Source organism: Melanostigma gelatinosum, assembly GCF_949748355.1.
Source record: "Melanostigma gelatinosum genome assembly, chromosome: 6".
NCBI classification, from domain to species: Eukaryota; Metazoa; Chordata; class Actinopteri; order Perciformes; family Zoarcidae; genus Melanostigma; species Melanostigma gelatinosum.
The window spans coordinates 11,037,272-11,063,704 of NC_136639.1; the positions used below are offsets into that span (position 1 = coordinate 11,037,272).

General features: G+C 43.6%; 1 protein-coding gene across 1 annotated transcript in view; it reads left to right on the top strand.

Moving 5' to 3' along the window:
• Window positions 1–24,729, top strand: part of dtx1 (deltex 1, E3 ubiquitin ligase) — a gene marked incomplete at its 3' end in the record, with an annotated part of 31,899 nt that extends 7,170 nt beyond the window's left edge. Inside the window, exons 2-9 of the mRNA XM_079270442.1 lie at window positions 12,666–13,413; window positions 19,360–19,421; window positions 19,695–19,856; window positions 21,257–21,318; window positions 21,464–21,622; window positions 22,851–23,012; window positions 24,170–24,259; window positions 24,505–24,729. Coding sequence (XP_079126568.1) covers window positions 12,666–13,413; window positions 19,360–19,421; window positions 19,695–19,856; window positions 21,257–21,318; window positions 21,464–21,622; window positions 22,851–23,012; window positions 24,170–24,259; window positions 24,505–24,729 — 1,670 coding nt within the window. The remainder of the gene's footprint in view (window positions 1–12,665; window positions 13,414–19,359; window positions 19,422–19,694; window positions 19,857–21,256; window positions 21,319–21,463; window positions 21,623–22,850; window positions 23,013–24,169; window positions 24,260–24,504) is intronic.
• Window positions 24,730–26,433: the final 1,704 nt, after the last annotated feature.

The following is a 26,433-nucleotide window of genomic DNA, read 5'->3' on the forward strand; positions in this document are numbered from 1 at the left end:
AATGTACTTGTTTTGTTCAACCAACATTTCAAAACCCCAAAATATTCAATTTACAGTATATAAAACACACAAAAGGAGAAAATCTTCACATTTTAGAAGCTTGTAAGAGCAAATGTTGTGTTCATTAATGAATCAAATCATTATTTCAGCACTTATTAAATACGTCCTTTTAAAGTCAGGCTGCTATTCCCTCTTCAGAGCCGCCTTTGTTGCCAGGGTTGTAGTGCTTTGGTGTGCTCTGTCCATGTCCTTATTGCATTACAGTGATGAGCAGGCTGTGCAGCCGCCAGCGTTGGTAGCAGAAGCCTCTCTCAACATCTCCTTATATCTTCTGATCCAGCGAGTCACCTCTTTTAACTTCTAAAGTGCATATCGCTCTCTTTTATCAGCTTCAAAGCTGCTCTGTGTGCTGCTTGCTTATCAGGCCGGTCTGGGAGGTCAGTCAGATCGTAGGCTGTCGTCTGCCTCAGCCGATCAGTCTGCTGGTGCAAGAATAGGAGTAAACTTGGTAAGCTATCCTCCATCTCCTGAAATGTCTCACGGTCTAGGATGTTGGATGCTGTAACAGATGGGGTGGTCAAAATTGACAGAAAGCATAATTTGACTGAGACCAGAGCTACATGACGCAATTCGAGCTGCCAGCGTTTGCAGCGAGCAAAGTTGAGATTTCCCTTCATCATTCTTTGTGAAACGCAGAAACACAGTGCTGGACTTCTTGTTTTGGTCTCAGCATTTTCACTCATTTGACAAAAAAATGCACCCGTAGCCCACTTTAGCGCAGCGGCACCATGACAAATTGCTAAAGCTGAAACTGGATAGCTTTCTAGAAAGCATGTTGGTGTTGAGGCAGTCGTCATTGTTCCAGTGGAAGCCACTGTAATGGCCAAAAAAGATCTTCCTAAAGTCTAAACGCGCAGACAGGAGTCACAACTCTGCTATGAGCCTGTGAAAAATCAATTAAACGACCAAGTAACTTGGAACAAATTCTGTTGAATCCCCTTTCATTAAATATGTTCTTTCACAGACTATGCTCTCCAGCTACAATACAACTTTATTTATTCCACATAGATCCATTTAGAATTAACATATTGTGCACACAAAGCACGACACAGGAAAGGACATTTTTGGTTTGAAGGCCTACTTGGGCACACTAACGTGCAAGCTTTCATTTATCCTTACTAATGCCGTTATTTTAGGCATGCTTAAATCATGTCTCTAGTGATAGTGACCCCCTGACTTTGCATCTAGTTCTATTGATTGTCCAAAACACAAATTTTTCCAATACTTTGGTTTATAACTAAATATTTGCAAAACAGTCTCAGTTGTACTTTGTACTTAGTACTTATTAGCAAATGTTGGAACGCCAACACTAAGATGATGAACATTATACCTGCACATCAGCAGAGCATTGTCATTGTGAGTGTGAGCATGCTTGCATTGGAATTTAGCTTAAGTCACCGCCCAAGTGCAGCAGCTGGCATGGATAGACTCTAGTAGTCTCATAACATGTGTTAGTGCTGATAGGATTGGTTGATTTACAGAATATCTGACAAACAAACACTTTAGGATTAAGATTTAAGAATAAAAAAAATAATTTCAAGCAAAACTTGCAAACATTCACTTTTTCCACTTTCTCAGATGTGAAGAATTGTGAGTTATTAAATCATTGTGGACTATTTTGGCTCTATGGAAATCATTTGATGTTCTGACAATTTAAGTTCAGAAAGGAATTTAAACAATTACTCAATTCATTAGAAGATTAACTACTAACAATAAATATGATCACCAGTTGCAGCCTTGATGCCCATTTGTACTGTAATTCAGTAAATGGTCTAATACTAACCGCAGCTGTGATGTCACTCGGGATACGGCAACATGTAATAATGCTCATGGTTGCAGTTGTTTGCTCTCTGGTTTTTCTACAGAATTGCTTGCGTTCTGAATGCACAGTCAACGGCTGCTCGGTCTAATGGAAATGAGAGGAGAAAGGAATTACTACGACACAATCTCAGCAGAATATCAATGGGAGTCTTTTTCTCTCACCATCCTCTCCTCTCCTTCTTTCTCCGTGTCCACCTGTAAGTGCTTCTAAAGTTTGGTTCATTGTGTATTTACCAGGTGCTCCAGGCAGAGGCCTCAACAACTCCCACTGTTGCTCCTCAGAGGAGCTGCTCACACACCACCACGCCACTTTTCCAGATATTTCATTATCAATGAGAGCTTGCAAACTCTCTTAGGATTTATATCATTGGGGCCTCAAGGTGAATTTCTACTCGAGTTCAATGGCAATTGCTTCTACTCTGTTCTGTCCTTTTATCTGGATGCATTTAGGCAGAAAGATATTTGTTAATAAAAAATTTAAGGTTGAAGTGCACTTGTTTGAGGCAAGTTATTTACACTTCACATGGAAGTCTGAAACCAATTCATTTAAAAAAGCGCTTCACACTTGTTACTTAAAGCAGAATCATTATTCCCGAAATATACTCAACAAGAATTTACTGTAGGAGAAAAAAGGGAAAAGCAAACTATGGAGTGAACTATTTACACATGAGGTAAATAAAATGACCTACCCATCACCATGTCAAAGAAGTCGGACTTCATCTGTGGCACAGTCAACATTTCTGCTATTGGAGTCCTCTGATGAACATGAAATCTTCAGTTCACGTTTCCACATAATGCAAGTTGGCCTCCAGACTTGTGCTGTCACAAAATCAGCTTGTACGTCCAACACTTCTCCGTATAAAACTAATTCTGCACACACATCATTCTGCACCTTGAAGCTGAAGCATTCGAGTGACGATAAGTCAGCGAGTAACGATAAGCAAAACACATTTCTGAGTGGAGGGGGGCTTTGAAGGCACAAAGACTCTCTGGTCGGCTCGAAAGGTTGACAGTGGATTCCTGTAGTGACCACATTTAACACCACAGACGATACGTAACAATACTTATAATTCTCGAAATACTACTGCAGCGTTATCTACTTCTCTGCTTTCCAGTTCTATGATCAACATGTTCCAAACTGTGATCGTTTCTCCAGAATACGGTTGAATCCACTGCCTCCAGCTGAGCTTCAGATCTTTGAGGTAGCTCTTAGCATGTGTCTTTTGGGTTGTGTATCGCTTTAAGCCCAATCATCCCTCCATATGAGTGCAATGTGAATTTAATTTCAAAGTTGACCCTTGTCTGTTTTGGAGTATTTAAGCTTTCCCAGAAAATCATTAATGATTTATTCACCATACTTCCATATACATTATGTATGTTTCTTGCAGCTATTAGAGCCTCGAGAGCATGAAGTCATCCGCTTGAACTGATTCTACGCCGTAAACAACCTTTCATAATGATACAATATCAGATTGACAAAACGGAGTCTTCCCTCAATACATGGTTTGCCATAACAATATTCATATTTCAGCCGCTCTCTTTCGCCTCTCTTCTTTTGCAGCAGAATAATGACTTCTGAAAAGTGGATTTTTTGAAGTTTCCATACAGGCTTTGACCCTCAAAGTCAATGTACCGCCATCCCACCTCTGTAAAGCCCATCGGACTCGTGTTCGGGCTTTAAGCTCGATGAAAGCTTTTAGCGATCCAACAGCAACCTTCCAACGAGGACACGACCCCGGTTTTTATTCCAGCCCCTGACATTTAGCCTCGACAAGCACAAGAATGCCCCCTGAATATTCTCTGCTCCTCTTAATAGTCAAATTTAGGAAAAGTGAACATCAGATGAATACGGAAGTAACAAATAATTGAGCTATTAAGATGAGCTATTAATGAAAAATAATGAATGCCTCTGCATTGGTTTTGCGGTTTGACCACAGAGGAGTTACACTTCTGATTCAGCAGGGAAAAGGTCTGGGCCTAATAATAAAAGCTCATGGGGAAAGTAGAACATACTTTAGGAGAAGTTGTGTTTGTTATGGATAAAGCATCAGTCTGGTCTGATGCCCCCTGACCTCTCACACACCGTGTCCACTTTAAATGCTGATCAAAGCTGACCAGTGTAGTCTGGCAGAGACACAATTTACTGTAATGCAGCCAGACGTTTCCTCTGATAAGACCTTACTGTGTCGACAGCCATGAAGTGGGTTATAAAAGCCTGCCTCAGCAAACTCATTTACTGCATGCTGTTCGTCTCAATGAGTCAGACTCCTTTTATTTGTCCAATGTAATATTCTGAGCAGTTTTTCTCTCCAGGTGCCTTTCGAAACAGCCTTGATGTGTTGATGTCATTTGGTAGAAATTGGTATCTTTGTTTTTATTTTTCTGGGTATTTTTTTAAATTAATAATTCAAACTTCTTTTATATAGCACCCTTGAAAACACCATTGCAATTTACTTTACAATAAAACAGATTTTAGTTTTTTGCCAGAAGACTCTATGGTAGTGAGTCAGAAAAGTATGACGTCGGACTGCAGAAGAAGAGATGAGATAATCGTGCAGAAAATTCTTCCTTTTTTAGAATCTGACCTGCTGTCATTTGCTGAATTCAGTTTTTGCTCAGTGACGGGGCATTAGACATGCACCTCATTGAGTGCGATTAATTCACGATCCAGTCGTGTAGCAGTTAGCGTTGCACGTGCATGTGTTGCAGAGGTCATTTCATGACCAAGCTATTCTTCATCGTCTCTTCAGACAATCAGCTTTCCACTGAGCAGGCGAAATGTTTCTACTGATGTACAGTCTGTCGTGCTGGTGTGACGGCTGACATGAGATATTGTGTTGCCACAGATGAATACTGCACCATGTTGGGGTGTGGGTTTGTACGTGTGCGTGTCACTTTCTCTTGTCTTAAAAGGACGCAGTAGCGATGCTGTCTGCGGTGCAAGGTCAGCTGTACAGCCATGTGATGTGTTGGGAATCGTTGGCAAACATCAGAATTTTAACATTGAGCTTTATTTCAATACTTTATCAATTCCGATGTTGATACATGTCACGATATGGCAAACAAACACATAAATCACAATCACTTTTAAGTACCGGTAGATCTACTAGTTGTTCAAAATCAACAGTTTCCTTATCTAGCTTTGTGAAAAGTAATCAAAGTGGTACCCATTATTTACATACATAAAATATTCATACTTTTTATATATATATATATATTATTTGGTGCATGTTATAGGCATTCTGTTTTTTTTATCTATGTTGTGCAGTATTATTTGGTAGCGCTGTGTTCAAATTGGACTGATGCCAGAATAAGAAAGCTCTGTAGCAGCCAGGCATAAGAAGTCATCAGTTGGCAGCTGTCGGGGATGGGAGGAGATAAAATGCACGCGGGATGAGCAGGCAAGAATCCCCCCAAAAATAGCCAATATCATACCTCAGGAGGAGACTTTGAAATGTTGTCAAAAGCTGAAAATCGACCAAATAAGCTGTCACAGTTTTCATTTTTTTTTCAGATTGCAAGCCAGATCTGCTGTTGTTACTTAAAAAATGTACATTGCAGGATTTTGTTTTCCATGTGTGGAGTGACTCCTCTCTGCTAACAAGAAGCCTGTTTCACTGTGACCCTGACACTGCTCCTTAACAGTGCTGGCCTGTGTCATGTGCGTGTTAGTGTGTGTGTGCGTGTGTGCGTGTGTGCGTGTGTGTGTGTGTGTGCGTGTGTGTGTGTGTGTGTGTGTGTGTGTGTGGGTGTGTAATAACCGTGCCTGGAGCTGTGCCTTCCACTCCCTTGCACTGGTGCCGACACGCATGGTGCTGACACGCTAACGAGGCTCCCGCTGGACATGATGAGGTTGAAGTGGTGTGAAGTGGAACTCACACAGACACACTCACCTCTTCAGCGTGTACCACTCTCTGTGTTCGCACACACCATCACGTGGACTTATTATACACACAAAGTGAGTCAGAGAGCATCCTTGGCAGAGCTGAAGCTCCTGAGCTGAGGACATCCACAGTGTCAGAAGGTTGTTTCAGGGTCTGTTGCTTCACTGCAGTACAGGAGCTGGCAGGTGGACAGGACTACAACTTCATTTTGTCAAGATTGTCTTTATACACCCTTTTTTAGTTTTTTTTGTTACCCCAGTAACTGCAAACTCTGCACAAGTGTACGGTAACTGGCCAGTTCCCCTGGGAGAGTTTGGAGAGTTGAAGGGGCTGAGGATGAGGACGGTTGCAGAGGCAGTTAAGCCACTTTTCCTCACCACTTTGTCTTGCTGGCAGCAAAGCGGTGTTAACGTGGGCCTGTTTTACTGCAGCGTTCACGTTCTAAGCTTGGGCAGAAGTGAGACATCCTCTTTTTTTTTTTGTTATTTGGCACAAAACCTCCACTCATCACATGATTTGTTCTGTACCTACTCCCTCCCTCCTTTCTCACGTAACATTTCTTCTTCTTTTTTTTCTCCCTCCTCCCCTTTGCCTGGCCCTTCTTCTTCATCCCTATCCACCCCCTTCATCGTCATTCTCTCCTCCCTGTGTCCCCTCCTTTCCAATCTCCCTTTTCTGTTTCTTTCTCTTCACATTTCTTTCCTTTCCTTCTCCTCCCTCCCTTCCTCTCTCCTTCATCAGTGTCTCCCCTTGCCTCCCGACCAGCGGCAGCTTTTGTCCAGCCATCACTTTTGTCGACAAAGAGGACGAGGACGCTTAAGGGAATCCAAGTCGCTTTTCACTGGTATAGCTCATTGTAAAGAACTGCATTCTGGGAAAATGAAAGTGTCATCTCAGTATAGAAAATGAGCTTCAGTGTGATTTTGTGGGAGAGGAGCAGCGGAGCTGCGATATTGTGACGTATAATGCTGTTACAGCAGCTTAATGCCAGACTATCATCCTCATGGTTATGGTCTTTGATCTCTGGTATTTGTTGAGCAGATAATGCTCTTACACATCTCTCAGACTTTGATGTACAATTATTTTATTTCCCCCATACTGTAGAATTTTTTTGCATTTTAATCATGTGTTCACTATTCATAGGTTATTATTAGGCCTGTATTGATTATAGTTCACGGTCTGTGCCTGCGCTGAAGCTTTGCTGCTTTGTAGGTGTTTGTTTGAACAAAAGTCGATTCACTAATAAATTAAATGGAGAACTATTTCCGCTGACTGAAACATCTGAAACATGTGCACCAAATGATGTTTTGACAGAAGAGAGCTTCATTTGGATACTTTATTCATTGTATTATGAAGCTGCGGAGGAGGTGCAGCCAAGATGGCTTTATAATACTGAGAAATTCTTCAAAAAGACAAAGCGGAGATTCAGGCTGAAAACAGCATTTCATTACAACAGAGAAGAGGGCTGCATTGATGTCTTGTTTAATGTACCAGTGAGACAATGAAATGTAATACAGGTAGTCAAGTTTGAGATTCATTTGAAACACGTTTAAAGAATTATCATTTGCCAAAAAATTACAAAATAGTTTGTAATATATAGTCTATGATTGATATCAGTATTCAGGCTATAATCCATCCAGTAGTTGTTGAGATATTTCAGTCTGGACCGACGTGAACACAAATTAGCTGCTTTCAATGAACACTTGGGAACCTGACTATTGTTTTAAGACGGACTCAAAAAAGTGTCACGCAAAAGGAAATCCCATCCTTGGATAATGTAAAACTGGGTTTTTCTTTGCTATTTACTGTATCCCATTATTACATTTTTGATGTATGTATTTTAGTCGTACTCTTTCTCCTTCACCTATGTCGTCGCGCGGTAGCTATGCTTCCCAGAATTGCTTTCAACGGGCATTCAGTCTGCTTTATGTAGCTTGAGAGAGTTCAGTGACAACATAACAAACAATATAAAATGTTTTCTGGTAAAGTAAGAGTAGCGTAAGAACAGTGCTGTGGTATACTGTGCATTGTTCAATGAACAAAAAGCCACTGAAAAGGGAGTTGTGTTTCACACAAGCAACAAGCTGTGGCCGCAGCTCTGTGGCTAGAACTCAAATAGGAACTGATGTTCCTGCCTCTGATGTGATGAATCTCTCGTGATTGGTGAGAATTGTAATAAGCGAGTCTTGAAAGAAGCTCTTACATTTTCTGTTGTTTCACCTCAATAGTCACTTCAAATTTGGGCGAATGGAGATTTAAATCAAAACTGTTCTTTGCATTGCAGCTGTCTACATACCTCATTTAATCTCTTTGTATAATTATCTGTGACAAACAAAGAAAATGTCAGAAATACAAAATACAATGCAACCAGAATGAAGTGTTTGGAGTAGTGCCGAAGTGATTTTAGTATTGCAGATCCATAAAGATGGGGAACTTATTCGAGATATATTCAGTAAAAAATTGTCAAAATTTAAGCAGCAGAGCTTAAGATATCCTGACTTTTATAAGTCAAACTCTTAAAACAATGAACAATCCTGCATTTCCCATCATGCATCTGAATAGCATTTCTGTGGGTAAGTTTCACTACGGTTGGATAGTTTTCTCTGTTCTGTATAAGCTGCGTCCCTTCTCCGTCAGAGGTCTGCCTGTTCTCCAGCAGAGACCATAGATTAGCAAGCTTTAAATACCTTTCAGACAGCATTGAGCCATATGATGCTGGATCTGTTACTGGCCTCGCTCCTTCTGTAGTTAAAAAGAAAAATGCGGCACTATGTTTTAATAGGCTCAACACTGGCCTGGGGAAATTGATGAGGCTTGCCAATTATAAGGATATATTTTAGAGCTTGACCTGGTCGCTTCTCGTCTGCTTGTTTGTTCCTCCCACGGCAGCAGCGCAGGGAAGAGCATTAACTACAAGGTGATGTGGGCCCGAACTCAGTGATGCAGAATTCTGATCTCTGTCCAGGTGTCGGGCATTGTGTGAGAGCGGGATGGGGTCCAGTGAGTGACAGAGTGGAAAATGTGAAGAATGGCTCAGGGAGACAGAGCTGGTGAGGAGCCATGGAGAGAGCGAGGGGAAAGCTGGCGTCAGCAGCAGATGAGTGAGCGGAGTAAGAGTTGACTCTGATGGCGCTGTGCTCAGGGAAAGGAATAGTAGGAACGTTCACAAAGCCCCCCCCCCCCCCCCCCCCTTCCCCGGTCCACCTCTCACTTCTTCCAGGGACACGGCTTCCATGACAACAAAACATTAGTGCTTCTATGACAACAAAGCCTGAATCTCATGCATTTTGCAGCAGCTGTTCAGGCATTACCTGTGTGACACATCAGCTGCACGTCACTGACACTTTACATAAGGAGTCTTTCCATCACACTTTCCTGTGTGACCACAGAGGTGTTAGTGGGAGAGAGGAACACACACATCAATAATCTCAGTGGCAGATTCAGGATTTACTGCTCACTCTGTGCAGGGAAGCAGTTTTAATCCCTAGATGAGTTCTAGCTGGAGAGAAGTGGATTTGGTCCCTCGATATTAATGACACACTGTTGCCCCTATTTTCTTATCAGTTATTTGGTTATTCACGAGCAGCATTCAAGAGTAGATACAAATAATTAAATAAAACAAAAATGTGAAAACACACAAAAAAATGGCTGGTGTTGTGCTCTAAAGTTAAATTACATATGCGGGCCACACTATATCTTTAAAAAAAATGAACTGCATTAGTTAACAGTTCTGATGAACGCATCCACCAAAATGAACTACAAAGCATCAGATTGCCAATCTGCTATCTTTCCCTCCAGCAGGCCTCTGAGGGCAGTCAAGGATGTTACAGTTTAATGTTGCATATCCTTCCATTTAAAAGAGTGATACAGACAGGCCTTCCTTCACTTCCAGAGGAAAACAAAACTATCAAGGACAGAGACTGGCACTGCTACACTGCAGCTAGTTTTTTCCACCTGCTAAGATGTGAGAAGGCAGCCAAGCTCACCCTGAACCCCTGTGTGACAGTGGGGTTAGAGTCCCACTGCGAGCCCCGACGGGACCGTACATCACACAGCTTCAGCTCAACCGAGGGGAACCTCGCTGCTGTTGGGTTAGGACAGCTGGAGGACATCGTGGGAGAGAGGACAAGGGAAGTGAGGGGAGGGGAGGGCAGGAAAGATGGCCGCCGAAGGCACATAGGGTCAGACAGGAAGTGACCACTCTCGCTTGGTTTCCTGCTAGGAAGGGTCACAGGGAAAACATGAACAACTCAGTCCTGGAAGAGTTTGCAGAGACTTCAAGTAGCGTACAATGACGCCATGAGAATAATTTTAAAGAGAACGAGATGGAGTAGTGCTAGTGAAATGTTTGTGGCTGCACGAGTCAACACTTTCCAAACAGTTTTAAGAAATCTCATGTACAAATTCATCTGTCGACTGAATGACTCTGTAAATGGGATCATAGTTGTTTTAACCAACATAAGGTTTAGCACCACACGCTACCAGTCCCAGCTGTGGCAACATTGGTACAGCTGTCTCTTTGTAAGGCATTGCTAGGCCGATGTACTTTTATTGTTTGTGTCTGTCTTTTTATGTATCTGTCTGTATGGACCCCGAGTCTGAAATAAAGTCTATCTATCTATCTGGCTTTTTAGCAGAGGCAGGTACAGCTGTGAATTACAGCAGAATGGGAGGCAGTGTGTAGATTCAGGCAGTATGTTTTTAATGAAACTTCCCACATGAGGCCCCAGGACTCCTGTGTTGTTTGTGGCCTCTGCTTTTCCTCTCAAGTTCCCTGTTCAGTGACCTGCACAGTCCCTGCATACAATGCAAATATTTACAGAATAGTTCTGGGTTGTTTAAATGTATTGTTTATAGTTTGGGCCAATTGGTAACAATGGTGTTGTACTTTGTTTGACCTGTCTGATCTTCCGACTTCTTGCAGCAATGTCTTTGTGTTTCCAGATCCCAAGAATTGTTTTAGTGAGTTGGAATATATAACTGATAGAAAGGATGGCCAAATCCACTGAAATATGTTGTAATAAACTGAAATGATCCTATTCCAAGATACACAAAATAGATCAGAGTCCTATATCATTTGAGCATTTACCTTTTATGCTCTGTCTGTAACGGGCCCAGTTTGTCTGCATGTCTTACATTCGAGATGTAAGGATCTGATTTTCTGAAAAATAGAAGCTTGAGAAACTGGTTCAAAATCTTTTTTTATTGTGCAACAAATGTGTTTTTATCCAGATGGCTACATGAGTGTTTGAGGATTTTGGAAATACTTTCAGAGCAGCTGTAAGTCCTGTAAAATGACCTTCTAGGTTTTTCAGTAAATCGCCGGGTGTTTATTTTTACAGAAGACTGGGTGCTCAAACATAATGGTAATACATGAGAGTCACAAACAGGGGGTCGGTCTGTGAATGCTGAGCAAAGCTCCGTCCTTAACTACAGTGAAGAAATCTGACTGCCGAACAACCATCCCTCCGAGCCCACTAAACTGTTTATAGAAAGTCTTTCAGCTGAGCACGTTTCATGCATCAGCCCCATCAGAGCTCTCATGAACAATTACCAGTGCTAATAGGCTTTCAAAGAGAGATACTGTTTACCTCTCCTCACCAAAGTTGTTTGTACAAAGATTTAAAAATTGATACCTGGGAATAACATGTTCAAACATTGATGAAGCTTTACCACTGAGCACGACTGTGTAGAGCTTTGCCACTATATTGATCGTGGCCAGAAACACTCATGTTGAAAGTGTCTGACCTAATGCACGCTTCAGGAGTCGCAGTGATAAAAGGCTCAGACGTGTGGCAAGCCTTCCACCACTATGTTAAAAGTACAGAGAAAATGACTTACTTTCAGGAAATCAATGAGTGTTTTATTCTGAAATCCATTAAGGGAAATCATTATAATATTCATTGTGGTCCTTTGCAAAAAAGCAAGCCGTGAGCAGGCATGCCAGAAAAGGTTGTGCATGGCTGACCGAGTGAAGACGTAAGAGACACAGGCAGCTGGCTCACTGAGCAGTCATTTGTGTGCGTGTGTGTGACGTGTGTGTGTGATTCTCAGAAGCTCCAAATTAAATTAGCCGTCAAGCCGAGTCCTTTAGTCTGCAGCAGAGATTCAAGGTCAGATTGGCTGATTCTGCTGATGCATTTGCCAGCACCAGGCTGCCGGATGAGGGGTTACCGCTGCCCACCAACCGCTCTACTCATTCCCACATCCATTCATCCTCTGCACGCACTCCTATCCCTCCATTATCACCCTGGTCCTCCCTGGCAGGGGAGTGTGCATTTACCCGTTAAATGAGGTGGGGGAAGAAGGAGGTCGGAGTGCCTGGATACCCTTGCCGACGTGCAGCGGGGAGATGGATAGGCTAAGGCGTCCTGATTTCCCATGTGACTACAGTAATTGTGTTATAATGGAGGTGGGAGCTGAGTGGCCATCAGCAGAGGTACAATGCTGCTGGCTAGGTGTCCCCTTCTTTCCTGTCACCATACAGAACAGTAGACTGTGCACATAGACAGCAAGGGATTATGGGTATGATGTCTGCATCCCTGAAAGCCCATGCATGCATGATGCAGACAGTCAGAGCTTCTTGATGTAAGGGATTTTACTGGCATGTGCACCACAGCTTGTTACAATTGATGTTTGTATCTTGAGCCACCGACTGAAACAGCAGCAGCATTAAAACTGCATCTTTCCTCTGCAGGCTAATGCCACCAGAGATTCATCTCTTTATATTTATTTTTGCTAGTTATCACTGACACAATTATTCATTCACTTCATTAATTGTCAAATATAATGGCAATTTCTCTGCTGAAGTGAATTTCAATGTCATGGAATATGTGAAAAGCAGCCATTGTTCTGCATTTGTCCTCACGTTCCCCCTCTCATCTGTCCTTTTGCTTTCAGGCACCATGAGACCAGTGCAGAGGAACTTTTACGAGCCGTCGTCTGCTCCGGGGAAAGGCGTGGTGTGGGAGTGGGAGAACGACAACGGCTCGTGGACGCCGTATGATATGGAGATCTGTGTGACCATCCAGAACGCCTACGAGAAGCAGCACCCCTGGCTTGACCTGACCTCTCTGGGCTTCTGCTACCTCATCGACTTCAACAGCATGTGTCAGACCAACAGGCAAAGCCAGCGCAAGCGACGCCTGCGGAGACGCATGGACCTGGCCTACCCGCTCATCATGGGTTCCATCCCCAAGTCGCAGTCGTGGCCCGTGGGAGCCAGCTCTGGCCAGCCCTGCTCCTGCCAGCAGTGCATCCTGGTCAACAGTACGAGAGCCGCCTCCAACGCTATTCTGGCCTCCCAGCGGCGGAAGCTCTACGGAGGGACAGCGGGAAACCCGGGCACCACAGGAACCCTCGCTGTAGTGCGGCAGAGCAACACCTTTGCTGGAACCTCCCTCTGGTCGCCGACATCCGCCTCCTCCGGCCCCAACAACATTAACATAAGTATGGGAGGTGGGCAAGCCAAAGCTGAACAGGTGCAGTTGCCGCTGTCCTCTGCCAACTTCCCCTGTTCCCCCATGATGCCATCTCTTTCATCCGCCCATGGCCACCACGCCCTCACCATCAACGGACAGAACAACCTGAACCGGCCGGGCACCCAGCGCATTTCCATGGGCACTGCCAGAGGAGCCATCCCACCAGGGTAATGATGTTTGCAAACACAATCATTCACACTTGTTGTAGCACGTGCATTATGCTCGCATTCTGTTGAACTTACAGCTCAGCTGAGGCAGCTGGAACATATAAAAAGCAAAGAAACGATCTAGATGTCTGCTTGTCTGCTTCCCAATGCTTCAGCCTGAGTGTGTCTGGTGTATTGTGCTCTGTCAGTTTCTGTCTTCCTCCGCCTCTTTCTCAATTTCTCTGCTGATTTATGACTAGTCGCGTTAAAATGCTGATCAATGGATCTGCAGAAGAAGCCTTGGGTCCGGTTGATTTTACTGACGAAGAACCCTTTTCTGTCATGTGTGCCTGCCATGGTTACTGCTCCATGATGAGCTTATGTTGGCCCTGAAAGGCGTGAAGTACTGCAGCTCTTCTGGATCATTCTGTTGCCTCTGCTTTGAGCTACTTTGTCACAATGACTCTACGCCGTAGTTGTTGTGTCATGGGATGGGAAAAAACGTGGAGTATCTGGATCTTTGTGTGCGTTTTATGGTGCGGGCGTATTTATGCACGGTCAGCCATGTGAAGCGGGCTCTGGTGTAGCTGTGGAAACCTATTTGCCATGGAGGCAGAGCTCCACTGGGGAAGAATGAATAATGGATCAAGGAAAAATGGGAGATTCAACTGAGCGCTCTCACCTCAGAGCGATTCAGCGAAAGGAGCTGAGGAAAAGAAGTGTGTGTAGCGTTGTAACCAATACTTCAGTCTCCTATCCTGCTTTCTTTCACTAAAATAAACCCTCTCCTGATCTAATTTGATTCCACTTTGTTCTTACCACTCATGGGGAGAGACATACTTACTGAATGTTTGAATAATACCGTCCTTCAACCAGGCACACGTGCTTTCACTTTCTGTGCCCTATTTCTGTGACACTGAAAGGAAACGTATATGGTTTTTGCTCAGGCCTTGACCTTGTTTTACACAGCAAGCAGGTGGGAAATGATGCATCTCTGTGCAGAGATATATGCGATGGAGAAAACCAGCATGGGGCGACCTTCCGTCTGTAGTTTAAGAATTCAGTGAAAGCTCAGGTGAGCGTGGAGTTGTGGATGAAATGTGACGATTTCACCTCGCGGCACCAAAGGTTTTTGTGGAGAGCGAGAGAGCGAGAGAGAGGAAAGGCAGGAGGTGAGGTGGAGTGCGTCGGTTCCCAGGCGAGTGGCTCGACATACAGGATGTGGTTAACATACACACAGCAGGACATGAGAGCTCACACATGCACACAAACCTGAAATGTGTGTTCACTCGCAGATTCCCACGAGCCATGCTACAGACTGATAACGGAGGAAACCACGAAGAATGTAGAACATCAGATCTGTTTCTCTCACACCCCCACACCCTAATATAAGTGGTGCTGGGTGTGAGGAAGGTGTTTGGCACGCTGTGGCTTGTTTACATGAGTTGATGTTGCTGCTTTACGTGCATAATCATCCTTATCATTACAAGTGTATATCTACCACATTAATGTATACATTTACATTTAAAAAATACTCTTGCCTATGACTGATTTCATCTGTCTGTAAGCTAACACAGCACAGTATGTGTCATTGAAGGGGCTGCAGTAAAAGTGTGGGTGTGTGTGTGGAGGAGGGGTATCTGTCTTGCATCCATAAATATTAGAACTAACACCATCTGCTGGTTTTTAACTTATTACTGGGTTGAAACAGCCCACTGTATCACCACCTGCATTCAAATGTTGTCATGGCCATGTGTCTTACTTACTTGCACTTGGCTCCACTGTCAAACACAAAAGGGCTGCAATTTAAGATTTGTTTTCATTGGATAAGCAGCAAAGTTTCACACGTTAGAAGACAAAATAAATGTATGATTACATGGAGTGGTGAGAAGTGATGGTATTGAATTATCTGTCTTTTTGAAAGATAAAGAAACAGAAGTTGAGGTAGAATGAACACAGAAAGAACGTCACAAGATCTCCGGGGAATTTTCTCACGTCTTTTCTTTTTGTCAGCCAAACCACTTCCTCTTATGCACTTTCCCCATGCACTCTGGTATTTAACTGAGTTAAGACATGCGCTGCATTGTCTTCAGACAAGAGGAATAAGTGTGTGTGTTTGCATGTGCAGGCTGCCGTTGGCTGTGTTGACGAGCGCCACTCTGCTTGTGTTCAGACTGCTCGTCTTGAGTTTTGGCTGGAGGGCTGTGTGTGGAGTGCAGAGATCGTTATCCCACAGTGGGCCGCTGCCCCGCTCTGCTCTGGTGCTCACCACGAGATATGAATTAATATTGAGATTAATGAATAAATCATGAGCGCTTATATGGACCAAACTGATGCAATTTGGAAATTCTTGGTGTCAGTATTGCTTATTCTCAGGGCATTTCAGATACATTGTGCCCCCCTCTCCATCGGTGTAGCAGGCGTAGGGCTCCCGCTACTCACATGTGCAATTAAGCACTCCTGGAGTTCTCTCATGGCAACCTTTCTCTCACTGTCTTTATGGTGCATAATAAACAGATGAGAAGATATTAGTCCCCCATCAGCACTTTCTTAACCAGGCCTAATGTGATCTCTCTATTTGGGGAATCACATCGCTCTCGGTCTGATTAGGTCCTCGAGGCAGGCCGGAGCTTCCCCTAGGAAAGGAAGCACGAGACATAAGAGGGACCCTTGTGCCTTGACCTGACAGGGGCCATACATAATGTGGTGTTAATGGGTTAGGTATGTTGGGGCTGGATTTATCACTTAATTCCATCGGTTTTAGGTCCGAAATTACAGCATCTGGCATGAAAAATACTGCCATAAGAATTTTTTCTTCCTCTCTTCAGTTGTACACACTGTCCTCCCTCAAAGGTTTGAGTGTTGCTAGACTCAATGGACAGAAGGGAGCGAAGTAGTGAAACTACAGGTTACTAGGAGGAAGAGATGCAGAGGTGACTAGGTCCAGTCTGGTTCGCTGAAGGTGCCTTGTCAAAACTTGAGTGCTGGAACAACAGTGTTGTGGTGGAAAGGCCAAAGGGGTCTGCTCTTGTTTACACTGGCGATGAGTTATAATTGCTCGTAAGATGTGAATACGAGCCATCACAGCCTTTTGTTCAGGATCACTGGATACTCTCTGCATTGACTGTTTTTTGCATAGAAATGACAGATTAATGACAATGGATTTGGATGTATACTCCCAATGGTGATGATGGTGTTTTTAGACAAATATGATGTGAGAAAGGGAGAGGAATAAACAGCAAGAGGGAAGTGTTAAACCCTTGACATCATCCAGCATTAGGGATTGTCAGCAGAGTGTGAGGAGGTGGCGTGTGTCTTAAACCCCAGCACTCCAGGCGCAGCCAGGACAGACAGGGTCAGCGCCTCCATTTTTTATCTTTTTTTTAAAGTCAAGAGAAAAGAGCTTCATAGCGTGCAGGAAGAGATAAAGGGTGGCAGCTGCTGCACAAATTCTACAGGTCAACTGGCTGGTAATAAGCAGCCTTTTATTCGAGCAATATCTGCAGTGTATATATAGGTAATCATACAGTTTACAGAAACAGTGAAGTACAGCGCCATGAGAAATTGACTGCAGGATGAAGATCTCTCCGTCTCTGGAAAAATAAACTATGAACATTGGAGATACATGGGATGCATTTTTTCTTTAGGTTTAGAAGATAATGATCATCAGTAGCTGCTGCTGGTTCTGCTGGTTGTGCAATCGCACAGTGTGCAGCAGTTTCATTAACATTGCATATGTATTATGCAATACACTCTGTGGCTGATGGCGAGATCTTTGGAAAGCAAGAAAGATGAAAAGCATTCCTAATTAATGTTATGCTATATGGATCCCTGACAGATCCTCTGTATGCTTACAGGAGTGTTTAGGCTGTGCAAAGCGTGCATGTGGCACACATTGAGATGGTGTTACGGGTTCTCATGGTGTGCTGTCTCATCCCCTCTTCTCCTAATGAAAATGATTTGATTTGCTTGATGACAGTGCTCTCACTGAACACGCCAAATTATACATGCACTCATAAGGGGGGGGCGTCCTGTTAATGTTGTTTTGATTTGATTTCGGGCGAAGTGCATGTTTAAATGAAGGAGGAACTCTCCCACTGGGCAGCACCTAAATTGGTTTCATTGCGTATCACATTCTACTTTCGCCAATCACTCTACTTTTGATGTTCATGTTTGATATGGTGTTTGTTGCTTCCTCCGCCTTAAACATTTTCCTCAGCAGGGAAGACAAACAGCTGATACTGGTACTTTTATTGAGTGACGAGCAGCTGAATGACGAAGTATCGACCGGTTAGTTTTTGTTACAGGCAGCGACTGCAGCAGGTGAGTTCACCCGTTAATTCCCCGGCTGCGGTCGAAGGTGCAAAATCACTCGCTGTAGTCTTAGCTTCAAACAAAATCCTGCATCTTAAATAAGAACCTGTTCCAGTTCCACACCCCTGACACGCACAAAGGGAGTCAGCTGATGGTTCACTGCTGTATGTGAGTCCCTGCCAGTGCTGCGATTTGACACATCAGCCTCACCCAGGCCTCGCGTCCCTTTCTGTTATTGCACTCAGCTTATTGAAGGGCTTCCCCTGGCACAGGAACAGAGGCTCTCGCTAATATGAAAGCAGTCTCTCGACGCAAATTTGTGAAACGCCTGAGAGCTGCTGGGCCAAAGATCTCAGTCACTTCATGGTCAAAGAGCAGGGAGATTTAGAAGTACATGTGCAGAAGTGTATGTGTGTGTGTGGTTGATAAACTGAGATAAACAACCAGGGGCTCCCTCAGCAGTGCCCCATTTACACCTGTTCATTTCATGTAACTCTTCTAGATCTGAGCAGAATGTTTCTGGTTTAGTTCATGATAGATTTAACCACTAGTAGTGCTGTGGAGCTTTTTTTTTAATGATTATCCCTGTTGTGTTTCCTTTTTTTTGTTTTTTTGCAAGCAATATAATGATGCACATAACTTTACAGAAGCACAAGCCAGCGAGGGACACAATGCACATTGCTGCTAGAACTATAATGCAAATCTGTGGTGGGATGAAGATGGTAACAGAATAGAAATATGTAAATGGTGGCCTTTCTATCCTGAAGCTTAGATTTGACTTGATTTGCTGGGCCTGTCTCACATCCAACTCACATCTGGTGCAATTTTGTTGTTTCTTCTTTGTTGAATTTGAATGTGAACAAGATATCGATGCAATTGCATTGTTAATGAACCCAACATTTCCATCAAATGGCTTCAACGAATTTCCCCCTGGGGATAAATAAAGTTTACATCTATCTATCTATCTTAACTTACTTTGATTATTGTTACTTGAGTTGTCACACTGAGGCTTACTTTTAGCCGGAGGAAAGGAGCTCTGCTGCTCTGTGGTCCTTTCTGTGTGATGCTGGTTGAATTGAGGTTTTGAAAAGAGACTCACTGACTTGTATGATCATATTAATGCCTCAAGTGCTTTTGTCCACTCTGCTCTGCAGATCTGGAAGAGTGCACAAGTCAACTGTCTTTGTCGTCTGTGTCCGCCATGAACTCCACCCTCTCCAAATGTCATCCTGAATCAGGCTCTGCTGCAGTGCTTTGTCCATGAGTCAAACTGTCTCAAACCATTGCAGTTGTCTCCGTCTCTGTGGTGAAGCACTTGTGACATTTTAACTTGAGTGTTCTTTGTGGCATGTAGGGCAGAGAGAGCTGCTGTTCTCACTTTTCTCAGCTTTGGCATAACGGACAGTGGTGCACAATCAGAACAATTAACTGCTGATTTTGGAGGTTACAGGTCCATTTTAAGAATGTGAAAAATATAGATGTTTTTTAAATTTTATTTAATGAGAATGGACTGGCACGGCATGAAGCATGACCCTAGTAGTATGACCCTAAATGAATGTGTAATGTGAGCTAGTCACTTTCTGTGGCCATGAGGTACTTTTGGAAAAACACCAGTCCAGAAAGTCATTTTTCTTTTCTTTTTTTTTGTTGTAGGGTTCCTGCCCTCCCAGTAAAGAACCTGACTGGATCTGGACCTGTGCACCCAGCGCTAGCAGGTTAGTCAACATTTACTGTGTACCATCTGCTCAGAAAACCACTAAAACGAGTGATTTTTGTGGTCAAACTTATTGATCTTGAAAGACATTTACAATCAGTGCTTTTACCACTCTTCTGTGTGTGTGTGTGTGTGTGCGTGTGTGTGTGTGTGTGTGTGTGTGTGTGTGTGTGTGTGTGTGTGTGTGTGTGTGTGTGTGTGTGTGTGTGTGTGTGTGTGTGTGTGTGTGTGTGTGTGTGTGTGTGTGTGTGTGTGTGCTGTCCATATGTATCAGGTATGACAGGTATCCTGATGTGCGCTGCAGGTCTGCCGGTTTGCCTGACTCGGGCCCCCAAACCCATACTGCACCCACCACCCATCAACAAGAGCGACATGAAGCCTGTGCACGGGATCAACGGCATGCGCCGCAAAACCAAGAAAAAGCACCTGAGGAGAGGTAAGATGGAGGAAATCAAGGAGTGAACAATGAAGTGCAAATGCTTCCACTGTATGTTCATAGTGTGTTAGTGAATACATTCGAAAATGCTCTGAGGAGAGGAACAGACCAAGCTTTGCAGGATTCCCCCATATCGGCTGTCTGTCAGTCTGTTTAGCAGTCGACAGGAAAGTAATTAACAAGGGGCCGTTGTAATGAGCTGGTTTGAGAGGGGATCTGGTGTTTAGTTGGACGCTGTGCTTGAATAAGTAAGTGCTGGTCGATGGAAGCCGTGGAAACCGATGGCCTCCCAAGGGAGCCTTCGTCCTAATTGACCAGTGAGCCTGTTGGGCTTCCATCCCTGCACCGTGGTTGTTCTCTTCAAGCCTCCAGAGCAGATGATGCAGCAACGCTTTATTTTACGGGTTAGACCGGGTTGACTCAACACAACCAACCAACTCAACGAGGCTTGAACATTACTTAGTCCCAGTGATGGTTTGAGCTAAATGCTAACGTCAGCATGCCTGATAAAGACCGACAATGCCGTCCCTGAAGCCATGCTGCCGGCCTTTTCGTTCAATAGAATCTATTAGGAAATTGTGGGCCTTTTTAAAATGTATCCCTGTATGTGGAGTCTGAGTGTGACCACAGACATACTGGAGAGTTGTGAGGGGAATGGAGATGTGTTTTTTTTTACTCGTGCTTGGAGATTTGGGCTTATCCTTCTCTGCTTTCTGTACAGAACAAAAAGGTCAGAGTGGCTTTTGTTCCAGCTCATGAAGCCATCAAATAGCAATAGCAATTGAGTCTCCTCTGTCTTCCTCCTCCTTTTTTTCTCTCCTCCCACTTTTCACAGCTCTCTGCCTCCCCTAGCCTTTTATACCTTAACATTCTTTTTTGGCTCAGTCTGTCTCTCTCCACTGCTCTCCCGCCCTCTGTTCCCTGTCTGTCCCTCAAATGAACAAACAAAGGCTCCGGGGGAAAGGAGGTTGCCTGTAAGCGTATTAGGGGTGGAAGCTGTGGGTGTGCTCTCAGCCATGCTAGCCTGGTTTGCACACAGGGATTATCAGAGAGTGTGGGGAAGGCGGAGTTGTTATGTGCCAGTTTGAAGGTGACCTCCTCTTCAACATCGCAGACATGTACACTACATTCACATGCACACTCACACTCTCATCAGAAAATAAAGGGCTTCAGTCAAGCTCAGGCCAGAGCAACTGCTGAAACAGATGAAAGTTTTTCATCCATCAAGCTGTTATAGCTGTTATTCTCTTGTGTTCAAATAACAAGCAAATGCCATCCAGCGGTCCATCGTGCCCCTTTTCATATTTGCTTGTGGTATGTGGGTGTAAATAAGTGGCAAGATTGTTTTTTTTTTCTCCAGTGGTCATCTCATCTCTCTTATGCTTTTTTTCTATGAGAAGGCAAAAACCCAGAGGATGTGGTGCGAAGATACACAGAGAAGATTAAAGTGCTGCCAGATGAGGTAAGAAAAACCCGCACACACAGAACACTTAAAGGTTTTGTGCCCACCAAGCGACTGGCTCTGTGACCCCTAACTCAGTGCGAGAGTCTCATAAATACATCCTCATGTAGAATGGCAGCTGACGTATTTTGCTTGGCTTTTCCAGGACTGTACCATCTGCATGGAGAGGCTGGTCATGTCATCAGGCTATGAAGGCATCCTGCAGCACAAAGGCATCAAGCCAGAACTGGTGGGCAAACTTGGCAAGTGTGGGCACATGTACCATCTGCTGTGCCTGGTGGCCATGTACAACAATGGCAATAAGGTGGGTAAAAGCTTGTGAGCCAGACGATGTTATGATGTCACTCTAGGCTGAAATTATTAACTTGTGATGTCTAACCAGATTGCATGGCGGTGGCAGATGATCAGGCTTCAATATTGTTGTACACAGATGGGGATCTGATGCAGTCATATCAGTCGTGACAGCAAGACTTTGTAGAATTATTATACATTCTGCTCACTTCGTTCAGTTCAGTGTTCTTGCATGAAATACAAATGTACTGCTTGCTAATGCAGAAGAGGCAACTACAAGCGGATTTAATCAATGTTGCATTAACAACAATTTTTCTGATATCAAAGCAATTTATCAATCAATATGAAAAGGCAAGATTGTGCAAATGGCACAATTCATATCTTATATATCAGGTGGTAGCTAGCCATGTTTTTATGGTTTTGAGGTACCAATATATTTGCTTTCCCCCTGCTGTGGTAGTCAGAGCATTGAAAAACTTTCGTTGAACATTTCAACATTTCAACCATTCGTATTACTCTTAGACCCTGTCAACGGCAATCTTTGGGACTTTTGTTTTTTCGCCACTTTGGGGCAGCATTAACATATTATCACCGCTTAAATTTGAATTGTCCAACATGTTTGGCATGCATTTGGGTCTGTGTTTCTAGCAACGTGATACATCTCTTCGTTAGCTGTGGCTTGGTTTCTCTCACAAATGTCTTTTCGCTTCTTGCTAACTTTATCTTTCTGCTGTTTGGTGCCGGACAGTTTGCGTACAGTGGATTTTTCTTTTAGGTTTTAGGTTCCACCAGTGACATTGAACCAAAACAACACATTTGTCGGTTGTAAAACCAAAACAATGAGCTGAGACATTTCTGAGATCTTAGGGGAACTTGTGTGATAATTCTCTGTGGGTTCATCACCACAAGCGAACCCTTTCACATTATGAATATGTCATTTGAACGTCATTGATATTAAAATATTGATCGGTGAAGCTTTACATGTTTGCTTTAACACCACAACCTTAATGTCATTCATGGCTATTGTTTTGCAAAGAGGGCAGAAAACTTCGAGACAGAAAACTCAAAATGCAAATAAAACCAAAACCAAAATCGACATGGCTACATAACACTTTAGCTGAAGTTCAGAAAAGATTATTTTTGGTGAACTGACCCTTTAAAGCAATATGACACGAAGCAATGCATGTCAATATCATTGCATTGTGTTATTAATATAGATATTTATTCTTTCTTCCATCCAGGATGGCAGTCTTCAGTGTCCAACATGCAAAACCATCTACGGGGAGAAAACAGGCACCCAGCCTCCTGGGAAGATGGAGTATCATGTCATCCCCCACTGCCTGCCCGGCTACCCGGACTCCAAGACCATCCGCATCGTCTACGACATTCCTGCTGGGATCCAGGTCAGAACTGTGTTGCTTCACTAAATCTACCGCGCTATACCTTTGTGCCTTGATCCACTGTGTGTGCTCTCTAAATCCGTGCCCTTTCTTCAACTGCTGCTTATCCGCTTTAGTTTGAAGGGCGGTTATCAGTGCAGGAAGGTGAGGTGTTGTGGCTATGTAAGCCACTGAGGAAACAGCATTCTTAAAGAACACACAGTAGTTCTGGGCAGTGATAGACTCTTTACCACCATGTATTCATTTGCAGGGGTTTTGTAATTAATTGATCATTTAGTATACAGTATATATGAAATAAATAGATTCTTTAAAATGAAAATAAAACCGATCCAATGAAGGTCATTTTGAATTTACCTCCCTTTTACAGTGGAAAGGAGAGCATTGGGTTGGTGAGATGAAAAGGTTGCATGTTTCATCCTGACTGCTGAGAGGAGCTTTAATCGAGTCAATAAACTGACCTTTTTCCACCAGATGAACAGGCTTAATGTCCCAAGGGACCACAGATACTGTGGGTGACCTGACCACTCAGGTCAGCATAGCAGCACTATTGCCAGGGAACTGTAGCTCCCCTGCCTCTCTTTCTCCTCTCGGTCCTCACTCTAAACATCCCGATGGGCAAGTCTGTAATGGACTTAATGGACAACAGCAAAAATTACATTCGTGTTACAGTCACCAAATGAATGAGAATCATCACAGAAACAAAGAAAGTCAATACATCACTCTACATGGATAAAATCAGTATCTTTCTGCTGCTTTGCACTCAGATTGGTTTGCAACACAATTTTAAACCAGAAATAAGGAACATTATGGGACCAATTTGTCACGACAAGACAACTGTAACTACCTTAATTATAAGGGTGGGGGGTAATCTGGTGGGGGCACACAAATAGTTGCCCAGCAGATTTCGATAGTTACCAGTGCTACTTCTACCCCCATCGCTAATGTGGATGTATTCGCTTTTTTTTTCTCGCAACTTTCTAAAAAATGATATTTCAAGAGATAATTGGATATTTACAGTAGCATATCTCAAAATATTTTTTACAGAAGGCCATTGTTAGCATCGTGAACAATAAAGCTCGATCTCAGGCTGCTGCTGACATTTCCTACACGATTAAGTCCTAATTGGAAGAGAAGGAGTTATAACGCTTGTTTTTCACCAGACCAATGAGCACCCCAACCCCGGGAAGAAGTTCAGTGCAAGAGGGTTCCCTCGTCACTGCTACCTCCCTGACAATGAGAAAGGCAGGAAGGTAAGAAAGCCATGATCTAACAGTAAAAGCTTGCTGTGTTGAGTGAATCCCAGTGCACCTCGATGCAAAAAATGGGAAAGCTGTTCTGCTCTTTCTGCAATCTGTGCTTGTATTTAGCTTTACTAAAACTTAAAATGACTTGTGTAACCCTGGTTTTCTGAGAAGCATAACAATGTCTCTGCATGTTATAAAAGAGGAATGACATTATAATTATATGAAGAGTTATTCTACTTTTGTCTCTCCAGGTCCTGAAGCTGCTCATCATGGCCTGGGACCGACGCCTCATCTTCACCATCGGCACGTCCAGCACCACGGGCGAGTCGGACACGGTGGTGTGGAACGAGATTCACCACAAGACAGAATTCGGATCCAACCTGACCGCCCATGGCTACCCCGACCCCAACTACCTGGCCAACGTCCTGACAGAGCTGTCGGCCCAGGGGGTCGGTGAGGACAACTTGAAGGACTGATAGCGGCTGAGCTGATCACAGGCTCCCAACACTCCCCGCCACCTCCCAGAGAACAGGACCCTGCATGACGGGCCAGCAAGTAGCCGACAACTCTTTACTCCCCACAAACAAAAATAGCCTGCAGAAGTGGTGGCACAAGAGCAACGGATGCAAATTAAATGACGTGGTTATGGTCAATATTTAGATTTGTATAACCTAAGGTTCCCCCCCTGCTGTCTCTTGATCCAGAATACAAAGACAAGGTGAGATTTCTGTCTTGGTAAATTGTATTTAACCCCTTTTAGATTCAAACTGAAGCTGTTCCTCTGCACTTGATGAGGGCTCATATTTGTAAATGGGCCCATATTTGTAAATGCTGAACTCCAGAATGCATGGCCCAGACTAACGCTGCATAATGAAGGTTGGGCAAATATCTACAATCGGGTAAGGTGTCAGTTTCTTGCTTGATTTTAAGAGAATTTCAGCATTTTGAATCATCCAAATTAATTGATTATTTGCGTCCCTCCTTTTCTCTAATTATTGGTGACAGTAAAGTGGTGAAACTTGGTTTTGTGATTTGAAGGAGAGGATTTTGGCTTTTTTTTTTGGTGATGTGTCCGTTAAGTTGCACTGGGCACCTCTGACATTTTCCACTTCTAAAACCTTAGGTCAGTTCTCCAAAATGGAAGTGTGTTCTGTCGTGCACGAAGAGATAAAAGGCTATGAAATACTAGTGTTTGGTAATAAACGTATGTTGTATTGTCAACCTTGTGAACCGTCTATGAGAGGCCGCATGAAATAAATGAATCAAGCATCTTACCGGTCAGTTTGATGCTAGTTGTGAGGTGTTGTTACTTGACAGGCTGAGGTTGTAAAGAGGGATGTGTTGCTATGCTCCCAAGGTTAAACTCATTTGTTTTGTTGACACACTGATGACGCCGACCTCTGTGAATATGAAACCTGCATTATTTTTCTCCCTGTTGGGAGACAAATCCTGGCCTTTTTTTACGATCCATCATTCTGACCATACACAAGAGGTGAGTGTGTGAGGGCAGGCTCTGTGGCATTAATCTGCTGGCTTGAGGTCCTTTAGGAGGAAAGCTGAACACGCTTCTAGCAGATGGACGTTTCTCTTTCAAACACGACAGCGTTGGTCCCTTGGAGATCCATCTTGGGCTTCTGCTTGCCAGAGATGCACACGTCTCTTGTGAACTTGTTTTCTGCTGGGCAGTACACGGGGATCCACTGCTTGTACAGCGAGCAGGGAAACGTCTTATTCTTTGCGTCAGCTCATTCAGAGTTGTTACAGACGATCCTTAAGTACACCCCCACTTTCCTTCCCCTCCCGATCAACAGCAGAGCACTTCTGTATGTAGTTCTCATGCTTTTTTCCTCCGCTCCCCTGTTTCCTCCTTCAGATTTTATGCCCATGGGGGTGAAGACTGTTTGGACGTGCTTGGAGGAGGTCTTGTGCTGTTTCTACGCTCTGAGATAAAAGATAACCCAGTGCTGCATAATTCTCCATGAGTATATCTGATCAGTTTTAATGAGAGGGGGTGTTGATGTAAGGTTTACCGTGTGGGCACCCAGCTGTGAGCTTAATTTTGGAGTGAATCGTAGTCTTCCATAGCACTTTGAGGCAACGGTTTGGTTCAATCAGTCATTCGATTTTTAGGAAAATATGAAATTGCAACTAAATCTGTCTATTTTTAAGTTGTTTATGAA